The 12410-nt window shown below is 39.9% G+C and overlaps 1 protein-coding gene and 1 long non-coding RNA gene across 2 annotated transcripts in view; one reads left to right on the top strand and one right to left on the bottom strand.

Annotated features, from left to right (window-relative positions):
* LOC115863564 (uncharacterized) overlaps positions 1-12410 on the bottom strand; it is a 173438-nt gene that overhangs the window by 134670 nt on the left and 26358 nt on the right. The gene's annotated exons all lie outside the window — the stretch shown is intronic.
* The window catches only part of DSG3 (desmoglein 3), a 29209-nt gene that overhangs the window by 8541 nt on the left and 8258 nt on the right, over positions 1-12410 (top strand). The window contains 9 exon segments of the mRNA XM_030876478.2: positions 118-246; positions 1898-2053; positions 2642-2786; positions 4068-4234; positions 5096-5224; positions 5511-5696; positions 8166-8437; positions 9617-9756; positions 10822-11046. Coding sequence (XP_030732338.2) covers positions 118-246; positions 1898-2053; positions 2642-2786; positions 4068-4234; positions 5096-5224; positions 5511-5696; positions 8166-8437; positions 9617-9756; positions 10822-11046 — 1549 coding nt within the window.

The raw sequence follows: 12410 nt of genomic DNA, 5'->3' as shown, positions 1-12410 counted from the left end.
ACAGTCTGAGAGATCTTGAAACATAGGAGGCTCCTCAACCTAGGTGTCTATAATTAATACTCAAAGCAAAAATTTCCAACAATGTGCATAATAAAATGGAATCCCTTTTTACATAAGACAAAAGGACAACATGGAGAATATGAGACAGCGGTACAAGGCAAAAGGAGATACAAACGTGAATGGGTGAAATTTGCAAGACCCTGCAGAGAAGAAGAAGACAACTCAAAAAGAAATCCAATTGCCACAGTAAGTCTTATGAGCAGAAGTAACGTTTTCAGAATAAATGTACTAGATGTAAATTAAAATAATATGGCAATTCCAATTAGCAAAATGCAGACTGAAGAGCCCACAGAACAAATAACCTGGTATCTTCAACAAAACAAAAAACACAGTAATAATAGTAATAACAATTTAAAAGAGAGAAAGATGAAGGAGCTATAGCTTCTAGAGTAATAAAACATAATTAAGAGACATTTCAATCAATTTCAATGGATACACCTTTTTGGATTCAGATTCTAGCAAACAAATAGAAAAATTATATAGAAAGTGCTTTGTTTGGGGCAGCAAATTATGCTCAGAGAATAAGATTTTTATCAGTAATTTATTTAACACGGGTTCACTGCAGGAGTTATAATAATTTCACAAGCCAATAACATATAAGATAATGTCTCTCAATAAACCAATAAATACCGTACTCCTAACCACAAGTAGATTAATCACACTATTGTTCCAGGCAAGGGAGAGGTTAAAGGAATAGAGTACAAATGTAGTTGAGCTGTACTTTTCTACAAGTTGGTTCTTGGGAGAGCCAGTTTAGTCAACCACAAGCTGATGTCCAGTGCAAAAACACAAGTCCCTTATCACTAGAGCACGTTACTAGGGAACAGAGGCGGTGGTACTGGCAAGCAAGATCGTGGTTTTCACCACTGCCAGGCAAAGAGCTGCCTTGCCCAGGCAGGAGCTAATAATGCCCCTAGGTCTTCAAGAGAGCTATTTAGGTCAGCAAAGAGTTGCCTTGCCCAGACTGAACACTCTCAAGAGGTCCTCATAATCTCTTGATATTTAAAGCTTAAATGTCCCCCAGCCATTATGGCTGCTCCACATGTTCGTATCAATAAGCCCCCAACATTGCTCTCCAACAGCTGAGCTACTGAGTGTTTATTGACAGCCACAGATGTCCATGACAACATCCTGACACAGCTTTCTCAACATAAGCAACTTCACTCTTAGAACAAAACAACTGTATTCTTAGATTTTTATTTTTAAGTGGATTTGAAATCATACCATACCAATACACAGCAATAAGATAATTAAAGATGGTTGACAGTCAACATTGGCCATGTATTCAGAATTGTTGAAGCTGGGTGATGAGATATATCAGGCTCATTATATTCTTCTAACTTTACAATATATTTGAAGTTTTCCCTATTAAAAAGTTTAAAAAATAATAACAAAAGCAATGCATTCTAATATTAACACTTACTATATAATCCCTTTCCCTTTTTTTCTCCAGCTCCTCCTTTTTAAACTAAAATAAATGTCTTTTTTGTTTTTTTAATGTTACCTGCGAAGGAAGGGAGCATCCAGAAGTAGCCTTGTCAATATTAAGTGTCCTTGACTTTCTCTCAACCTTTTAACATCACCATGGTGACCACAATCTGGGCAAATATTCTAAAGCCAGAATGATTAACGACACATTGGTCCATAGTGGTCAACAGAAGCAAAAATTTGAGTTTATTTCACACTCCTACTATCTATCAAGGCAAAAAAGGAAACAGCACAGTGTCAAGAAAGTGTGAATAAAATGAATAGCTGACTTGAGAGTATGGAGGAGAGGAGGGGAAGGAATAGGCCTGAGTGATGATCACCTTAACATTTTCGGTATTTTGGGCTACAGATTACTTCAGACTTCAAAGCAACCCAGAATATTACCTACCACATTTCTGGAATAGGAGTGGATCAGCCCCCTTTGGGAATCTTCATTGTTGACAAATACACTGGAGAAATTAACATAACAGCCATAGTTGATCGTGAGGTAACCCCAAGCTTCCAAGTAAGTTTGTGTCTTCGATATCGGCCACCCTTCCCCTGGTGCACAGTGGCTTTAGGAGGTTAATTTAGAAGAGAGATCAGTGCATGAATCCATCCATCGACAAATAACAATATTAGTCCCTCTACAAAGAGCCTCCCCTGGACTTCCCTGGCAGTCCAGCGGTTAAGACTCTGCACTTCCTCTGCAGGGGGCGCAGGTTCGATCCCTGGTTGGGGAACTAAGATCTTGCATGCCTCGCAGCATGGCCAAAAAATTAAAAAATAAAATAAAACAAAGAGCCTCCCCTTATGGTTGTGCCCCTGAAGGAATACCCCAGGAGGGTGCATGAGCGCTCAACTCCAGCACGCTGTTTGCCAAGAGCTTCATGCTGCCAGGAGACACGTACCAGCCTGCAGGAAGGGGCAATTTGCCCAACTGGTACGCCCAGAGTCGGCACTTTTTCCTGCTTTGTCTCCTCTCTGGGGAAATACTTTTCCTCTTTGCACAAAAGCACTGTACATGCCAGGAGAGGCCTTGTCTCTACAAGTTTTAATAATAGGCAAACTAAAGTTTGTAGAATGTTAATTAACATTTCCCCTCCTTTTCTAGATTACCTGTCGTGCTCTCAGTGTCCTGGGACAAGATGTAGAGAAACCATTTATACTAACAGTCAAAATTTTAGATATAAATGACAATGCTCCAGTGTTCTCACAAAGTGTGCTCACGGGTGAAATTGAAGAAAATAGTGCTTCGAGTAAGTCTTAACTACCATTTTTAATTTTTTTTTTTCAGATACAAGTATCACTATAGTACATCATTTTTACAAGCTAATTTATCCTCTTAGTTTCATCAGTAGTTTTGAAGAAAAATTCGTCGAGATAACCTGAGTCTTCCTTTCTAATATTTGTGGTTGAGCTACTTGTCCACTGCCAGTGTACTATATTTCCAAGTTGTGATTGTTATCAAGTCAAAGCTTATCCTAGTCACAAAGCTAAGGAGGTGGCTTTAGGCAACCTGGATGCATCAGTTGGGCTTTTTTAGATTATAAGGGACAGAGATACACTCATTACTTGGATAATGGGGGGGAAGGGAGAATTATAAGTCCAACCAGCAAGGGAAAAAATAAAGAGAAAATAGTCCCAACCTCAACACAACCAACCAAGGCTTAGTGAGAAGTGGAGGATTTTTACGGAAGGCAGCGCAGCTCACCTGATTGACAGAGACAGTAAGAGATATTGCAAGTGACATGTAATATTTTTTTAGCACACAGATAGTTTTTTGTTTAATTAATTTATTTTTGGCTGTGTTGGGTCTTCGTTTCTGTGCGAGGGTTTTCTCTAGTTGCAGCAAGCGGGGGCCACTCTTCATCGTGGTGCGCGGGCCTCTCACTATCGCAGCCTCTCTAGTTGCGGAGCACAGGCTCCAGACGCGCAGGCTCAGTAGTTGTGGCTCACGGGCCTAATTGCTCCGCAGCATGTGGGATCTTCCTGGACCAGGGGTCGAACCCGTGTCCCCTGCATTGGCAGGCAGATTCTCAACCACTGCGCCACCAGGGAAGTCCCACACAGATAGTTTTAAGATTTTTTTTTTAATTTTTTAAATAGATTTATTTTATTTATTTATTTATTTAATTTTGGCTGTGCTGGGTCTTTGTTTCTGCACACGGGCTTTCTCTAGTTGCGGAGAGCAGCTTGCGGTGCGTGGGCTTCTCCTTGCGGTGCTTTCTCTCTTGCGGAGCACGGGTTCTAGGCGTGCGGGCTTCAGTAGTTGTGGCTTGTGGGCTCTAAGGGGCAGGCTCAGTAGTTGTGGCGCACGGACTTCGTTGCACCGCAGCAGGTGGGATCTTCCCAGACCAGGGCTCGAACCCATGTCCCCTTCATTGGCAGGCATATTCCCAACCACTGTGCCACCAGCGAAGCCCTCTAGTTTTAAGATCTTAAATGACAAAGATCAGTTTGAAATTGTGCCGAACATTTCATGTGAACATAATGTCAATCTTTACATATTCTTTAATAAACTTCTTCTGTATTCCTAGACTCACTGGTGATGATCCTAAATGCCACAGATGCAGATGAGCCAAACCACTTGAACTCTATAATTGCCTTCAAAATTATCTCTCAGGAACCTGCAGGCACACCCATGTTCCTCATAAGCAGACACACCGGAGAAGTCCACACTTTGACCAGTTCACTTGATCGAGAGGTAAAGCAAGGCACTGGGGAGCGTTCAATAACTCAGGATTCTGTTGTAAGAATGCTAAGAGAGGTGACTCCTTTCTACCTGAGAATGAAAGGAGGAAGGAATAGAGGTTCCCAGGACTCACGTGGCCCAATCTAGGGAAACTCCTTGCATCCTAGTGTGATTCTGCTGGGGTGGGATGTGTACTTGAGACCTGCGCAATCAACTGTACCTAAGGAAACAAGTATCAGCATACCTGTGGGAGTTAAAGCGGGGGAGTTAAGGGAAGGTATTGCATGTACAACAGAGACTGAACCGGGGTTAATCCCTCATATGATGGAGGAGAAGGAAATTTCTTAGATGGAGGGAGAAATTTCTATCTGGAGTAAAGCCTTCTCTGGTGTCATGCTTTTTCTCCTGACTTCTTTCAAATTTACTCCTACTTCCGGAATACTAAAGAATCCCGTTCCTCTCTCTGCTCCATTGTCCTACCACCACATCTCCATCAATGCACGCTACCCCATCAGACTCTGTATAACTTTTATACAAGTGATTTTCCAAACAGACCAGCAGGGAAGCTCTGTAAGTGAGTTTCCCTCCGATAAACATCCCACCATCCTCATTATCCCTTTTTGCGCTAAGTGTACTATCCTGCCCTAAGAAGCTCAGAGAAAACCTGTACTAGCCTCATAAAGACTTCCACCTAACCACCCAGAGCCCCACATACCTCCTCTATGATGGGCAATGAAGTGCGTGTGGTCCTTCTAGAGAATGAACCACGAACTTGAATATTTTCACCTCCTTCCCATGGGAAGCAAGTAGTTGTCATTCGTATCTCTGGCACTAGAGATTAATCATTTTTCTTTATTTTTCCTCCAAATTTAGCAAGTTAGCGAGTATCATCTGGTTGTGAGTGGTACAGACAAAGATGGAGAAGGACTTGCGGCACAATGTGAATGTAGCATTAAAGTGAAAGATGTCAACGATAATATCCCAAGCTTCACAGAATTGCAGGTGTGCCTTTCATTCCTTGAAAAATAATTATATATTTTTTTTATGTTATACCTTGCCATCCTAATCCAGGATTTGCCTGCTTGCTGGCTTTTATTTAAGCTCTCTGCACTTTTCTTTTAAAATAAGCTATTGTAAAATATGAGAATTCAGTAACCAGCAAGGAGGCAATACATAATTAGAGAATTAATGACTAATGCCATTCAGAATGAATATAATTCATTTAGATAAAACCTGCCAGTGAGTCTTAAATTTTGCTTTTTTAAAAAATTTTTTTTTATTTTTTTAGTATTCAGCAAGTATCAAGGAAAACACTTTAAGTTCTGACTTGCTTCGATTTCAAGTAATAGATTTGGATGAAGAATTCACAGATAATTGGCTTGCAGAGTATTTCTTTACCTCTGGAAATGATGGGAACTGGTTTGAAATACAAACTGATCTCACAACTAATGAAGGCATCTTGAAGGTTGTTAAGGTAAGGTCTGATTTCCCTCCAGTGGGAAAAATGTTCTGTATTAACCAAAACTATTACTATATTTTAACCAAAACTGTCATAAATAAACTTTATTCACTTATGAATAATAATACCACTTCTTTATAGAAAACATAAAAAACACATAAAAGTAGATAGAATTTTGAAGACACACATAGCCCCATTACCTAAGGAAATTCTCTTAACATGTTGATTTGTTTCCTTCCAAGCTATCACACTTTCTATAGAAACACAAACACACTAATATACATATATTTATCGGTGTGCCTGTTTTATGCGCAAGAAAGTAAAACACACTTCCTGACTTAAACTCGGGAACAGACAAGAATACATGGAATAGCTGCTTGTGAATTTGTCAACTTACTTTAAATGGATTAGCTACGGTCCTCAGAGGGAAAAACAATGTGACTTTTTCTAGAAAATGGAAATGTAAAAAACTAAATCTGAAAAATAAAAAATAAATAATTGAGTAACACTTCCATTTAACAGGCTTGGCTACAATAGACCCTTCATCTGAAATAACATAAGGCTATTTATGCCTGGATATTGTATAGACTAGAAAAATATTACCACTATTTCAGGACATTCCTTGCCATAGAACATTGGACTATATGGGAGCTTCTCTCTTTAATTCTGTGACTCCAGTAGAATGACAGATCCATAATATGCCTTAACAGGGAGATCCCTGGAATTCTAGATTGTTGGAAGCCACATAAGTGGTTGCTATTACTCTGCTTTTCAGAGTGGGTTACAGCCATCCTCAGTTGCAAGGGTTTTGTTATAAACTCCCAACAATGCCTAGGAATGAGATATTCCCAGTCTTCTGTGTTGGTGTCATCCAGTCTCCCAAACTAGAAACCTGGGCCTTGTCCTTCAGTCGTGGCATTTTCTCACCACCTAGAGCCAGACATCAAATTCTGCCCTAGAAACCGCCCTTAAAGTCTAGCCCTGGTCTTCCTTCTCACAGCCTGTGTTCTTCTCAGCCTTGCCCCCTCCGTTCCTGATTGACGTACCTACCTCCAGTGTATACTTCCCTTCATTCTCCTTCGACCACATTTTTCTTAAAGCCAATTTGGACCAGCTCCTCTCCTCTTTAAAAACTTTACTTGTTCTCCATTGGCTGTGAAAATGGCCCTCAATCAAGATTGTCCATGTGAATGACCTGCAGCTTCTCCCAGCCTGCGGCAAGTTAGGAACTACTGGTTCAGTTGGTCTGCAGGGAAGGCCAGGCAGCAAGCGGTTCTTAAAGGCTCCTCAGGGGACTCTTAATATGCAGCCAGGGTGATGACCTCCTGCTGGCCTTTGAGATGACCTTCAGCCCCCTCAGAATTGCATCCAAGGCCTCTCAGCAGTCATCTCCCTATCACCTTCTGTAACTGGTATTTGCAAGTGCTTTCACTCTGCCTGAATAACTCCTCTTCAACCTGTATCACTCTGCTCACATGAAAACCTCTCGGAAGCCTTTCCTGACTTTCTCAAGTACAAGTCTTCACTCGCTTTCACACATAGACTCTGTAATCTCTTTTGTCAATTACCCCTTATATTATAATTACCTATTTAAGCATCGTTCTCTTCTTCTCCACTAGGAAACACTTGAGCCCACAAAACCAGTCATTGCAAAGTTAAAACTCAAATCTGGTTCTCATACCATAATTATTTTCAGTTATACACAAATGTAACCGAAATGAACATTTCCTTGTCCCATCACCCTTAAAAAATTTACTAGTGAATGGAAAAAGCTATCCTGGGATACCTCAGGCCTTGATTTGGGCCACTCAATAACAGAGTCAAACAAATAGGTAACACACAGGACTATCTGAAAATGGTTCTATGAAGAGTCGGTGGGCCACCCACTCATCGTTTTGCAGAGGCCTGTTTGCCAACCAAGATTATTAGGATACTTTATCTTTGCCAACAGGGAATTTTTAAAGCCAGAAAGGATATTATTGCACAGGAATCCAATAACTATTCTGTGAATGGACGTAGCTGCCATTTACAGGAACGTATTATGGGCCTTAATTAGTTCAGTCCTTACAACAATCTGATGAGGTAAGGGTTTTTTACCAGAAGCAAAAAGTTGAGGATCAGAGATAGTAAAAATTGTGCCCTGAGTCACATAGCTATTAAGTAGCAGAAGCAGGGTTCAAACCATGTTACCATAGAAGATTTGTGATTCTTTCCACTGTACCACACAGCCTGAAGAAACTATAAAGATGTTTTGTTAGTCTAAAAAGAAGTACTCTGCTTTGTAAGTATCCATTACCAAACTGAGGTTTCATGAGTTACAAATTCTAAAGGAGTCTCATCACAGCATTGTGAAGATCTGTGAAACCGTTTTGCTGTATAGAAATAAAGGATTCATTCATAGCACGTAACATAGAACTCTCTTGTCCTCTTTCCAGATCATATTTTTGTAACGCCTCTTTCCTTTTAATTTTATTTTTACTCTAGTCTCTAGATTATGAAGAACTACAAACTTTGCAACTTGGTATCGCCGTCAAAAACAAAGCTGAATTTCACAAATCAATTATCTCTCGATACACAGTCCAGTCAACCTCACTCATAATCAAAGTAATAAATATGAGGGAAGGACTTGTATTCCGTCCTGCTTCCAAGACATTTACTGTCCAAAAAGGCATAAGCGGTAAAAACCTGATCAGTTATATCGTGGGATCATATCAAGCCATTGATGAAGACACTGGCAAAGCTGCCTTATTTGTCAAGTGAGATTTTATTTTAATATTTTAGTATTCCTTGAATTTTTTTTATTTTATTGAAGTTTAGTTGATTTACAATGTTGTGTTAATTTCTGCTGTACAGCAAAGCAACTCAGTTATACATATATAATCTTCTTCATGTTCTTTTCCATTATGGTTTATCACAGGATATTGAACAAATTCCCTGTGCTATACAGTAGGACCTTGTTGTTTACCTTGACTAGTTTTAATTTATAAACTATTACAATATAACAACTAAACTATTCTGTGCCAAGGATACAAAGGGATACAAAGCAGCCAACTCAAGGAACCATGTAACTCAAGAAGAGGCGTGCTATGAGCAAAGGTAGCATAAGCACAAGTTAAAGTGGAAACTAAGAAAAGAATGATTTAGCCTGTCTAGAGAGATCAGGAAAAAGTTTCATGGAGACTTTCAGTTGAGCCTTAAAAAAGAGTTGAATTTCACCAGAAGACCGTGATGCAGTCAGATAGAACAGCACATACAAGACACATATGCCTAAAATAGTAGAGCACCATGCAAAGTAGCTGCTGCAGTATAAAGAACAAGGATACAGGGACTTCCGTGGTGGTGCAGTGGTTAAGAATCCACCTGCCAATGCAGGGGACATGGGTTCGATCCGTGGTCCGGGAAGATCCCACATGCCACGGAGCAACAAAGCCCATGTGCCACAACTACTGTATTCTGCATGCCCTAGGGCCCATGTGCCACAATTACTGAGCCCACGTGCTGCAACTACTGAAGCCCACGCACCTAGAGCCTGTGCTCCACAAGAGAAGCCACCGCAATGAGAAGCCCGCGCACCGCAACAAAGAGTAGCCCCCGCTCGCCCCAACTAGAGAAAGCCCATGCAGCAACAAAGACACAATGCAGCCAAAAAGAAATTTTAAAATAAAACAATAATAATAATCTTCATTAAAAAAAAGAACAAGGACACAGTTATTTTACTGAGCAGAGCAGAAAATTGAAAAACCAGGCTAACATATACTTAAGGATTATGAAATACTGCTTGTCTGTGCTAATATGTTAAGCTTCTGCTCCTTTTATAAAAGTATATTTCATAGTCTTATACTAAGTATAAATAAATATTAATGAGCATTTTCATTAAATAGGTAACATTCCATGTTTGGAAAAAAAACCTATTGTTGTTTTCTATTACAAAACAGATACACCTTGAGACGTAATGACGGTGGTTTGCTAACTATTGATTCAAACACTGCTGAAATCAAATTTGTCAAAAATACTGTTCGGGATGTTGCTGTCATAGTTAACAAGACAATCACAGCTGAGGTTCTGGCCACAGATGGTAAGAAAAAATATTTCATTTTTAGAGAAATGTTACTCCAACTGGCATTTCTTGATGAATAGATGATTGTGATTATTAACACATTACCTTTATCATTAGATGAAGTTAATTATCTTAGGGGCCCTGGGTCTCAAGTCTGAGGTGGGTAAATCCAGGAGAAGACTGAGCATCCCAGCTTCTCACTGGAGTTTGTTGGACCAGTGAATTCTTTGTTGGTCCTATTGTTGGCTGTTGGGGCAGGAATTTCTGGGTTTGAGAAGGTGGATAAAGATTGAGACAGAAAGCTTATCAGGGAAGCTCAGCTCCAATGTGAGGTGCCTTTGTGAGTTACTTACACACAGAGTGAGTTACTTATAGAGACCTCAAGCACTTATATCACTGAACAATAAAAATCTTTTGAAATGTTTTTAAAATAATATTTACTGACTATGTGTGTTTCCCTAAGTGTAAAATTAATTTATGCTCAAGGCGATCAGCAAACATAAAAATAAAACAAAAGAATAAACACCCAAAATCATGTTATCTGGGAAAAGAGAAAAAAGCACTAAGGGAAACAACAGAAATAATTCATAATGCCACCACTGAGAGATTTTTATTTTATGGTTTTTGATTATCAACATTAAAAAATTTTTCTTCAATAAACTTTATATTTTGGGTAATAAAAATAAATCATAGTTTATTCCAAATACTTTGGTTCAAGCTTTAGAAGCAAAAATCTTTCACACAGTCTGGGCTCGTGCAGTAGGATACATTTAAGAAAACTATTATTTTTATGTTGATTTCATTTGTAATCAGTTAATTTATCACCTTATAGGTCTTGGTTCCAAGCATATTAAATTAATAGCCATGCTTCTAATCAAGACATCTGCCAAGTTGATAAATTTAAATTTGCTCTCAACAAGGTGTGGAAATTGGGTGACATCCTTTTACCTGTGGGAGTAACGAATACAATTTCTCATGAATAGATACACTAATCTGGCTGCATGTGAGAGAAATTTTAAAGGTTTAGTTATTTTTTGTACAACTTGTGTACATTTCTCTAACTCTAAAATGTCACTCTTATAGAAAAAACAGGTGAAACTGCTACAGGCACCATATTTGTCCGACTACCTGATTTTAATGACAAGTGTCCAACAATTGTCCTGAAAAAGAAAACAACCTGTAGTTCATCACCCTCCGTGGTTGTCACAGCTAAATCACCGGACAACCATGACTATACTGGCTCCTACACATTTTCACAGGACAATCAAATTATAAACGTGCCAGTGTGGACGATCACAAAACTTGATGGTGAGTATTTACTTGTAAAGCTGCTTCCACAAATGAAAGTTGCTGCTTCTTTATATTTCCAGAAGGTTAAGAGAGAGTTCATTTGGGAGCAGTTCCTTTCCAAGAGTAGTTTTTAAAATTCTTTGTAATGAAGATGAGGTCCTAGCCTCATGAATTTCTTCTCTCTTCAGGAAAGAAAAGGGATGATATAATATTAGCACTATTTAATATTTTCTGCTTTTCATGTGGACTCCAATTTTTGGATATCTTTATATTTTTATCTGTACCTCCACGGCACCCCAAAAAAATAAAAAGATTAGCGTCAGGCACCTATTTTACTGCAGAGCTGTTTAGGCTTCTAAATACAGCCTTCATGTCTGCAGGCTGTCAACAGACATGAAGCGCTGGAGGGGTCAGCCTGCTCAAGGTTGTCACTAGTGGGTCACTAGTCAGGAATCTTGAGAGCATGGTGGACTGAAATTTGTAAACCCTATTAGCCAATGGGCAAGAGCTAATCCATCCTTTCTTTTCTCTTAACCTTTATCATGCTAATTTCACATTTCCTCTGTTTTCCAGGAGTCTCACAGAAAAAGCCATTAGACAATAAGAATCTTCTCCCTTTTAGGATTTTATAATGACCAGCAGGCCACTTCAAATCCTCTGTAAATGAACTCACTTACCTCTAGCTCTTTTCTGAACTAATCTTGCTTCCGTTCATGAATGTGCTTACTCTGTGGTACCCTAGTCATAGGGATCTGCCATGGCTAGAGTCACCAAAGGCATCTTGTCCTCCGTGGCCTTCTTTCCTGGGGTCTTGCTGATCCTGGTGTAGGGATCTAGCTCCAAACTGTGCATGTAGCCGAATGGGTTTACCAGACACATGTCCAGTGAAAAGGCTACAAAAGGAACATCATAGAGAGACAGGACCTGGCACTAGACACACCTGTGTGGGTGAGGGTAGGCAAGGTAGCAGTGGTTGGACTAGATGGATCGGGCACAATGTCAAGGGGCATGATGGGGTCAAGAATGATTCAAGGGATGCAACCCTACAGCTTATGAGAGCTGCTGCTGGAGCCCACTTAGGAAGGGATAGCATAGCAATGAAGAATGGAGAATGATCATTGCTCATGAGTCAGAGAAGCAACAGGCCTTCACCGCAGGGAATCCCATACAACTGGCATTAGGCTCATGGGACAAGTACTGACAGGAGCAGCTGAAGTAGCAGCAGCCAAAGCAGAAACTCAGTCTTGATAAGTCAGGCACCAAAGCATGGAGTGAGGCGGAAGGGCTACATTCAGATGTCTACACCAGGGGTCCAGGGGTTGGTGCAGACGTACAGAAGAGTGGTTAAGTCCCAGAAGAAGGAGGTCTGGGATTTAAATGAT

This window comes from Globicephala melas, chromosome 13 (assembly GCF_963455315.2).
Source record: "Globicephala melas chromosome 13, mGloMel1.2, whole genome shotgun sequence".
Classification (NCBI taxonomy): domain Eukaryota; kingdom Metazoa; phylum Chordata; class Mammalia; order Artiodactyla; family Delphinidae; genus Globicephala; species Globicephala melas.
The sequence above is the reverse complement of the archived record's forward strand: the minus strand, read 5'-3'. Positions and strand labels throughout refer to the sequence as shown.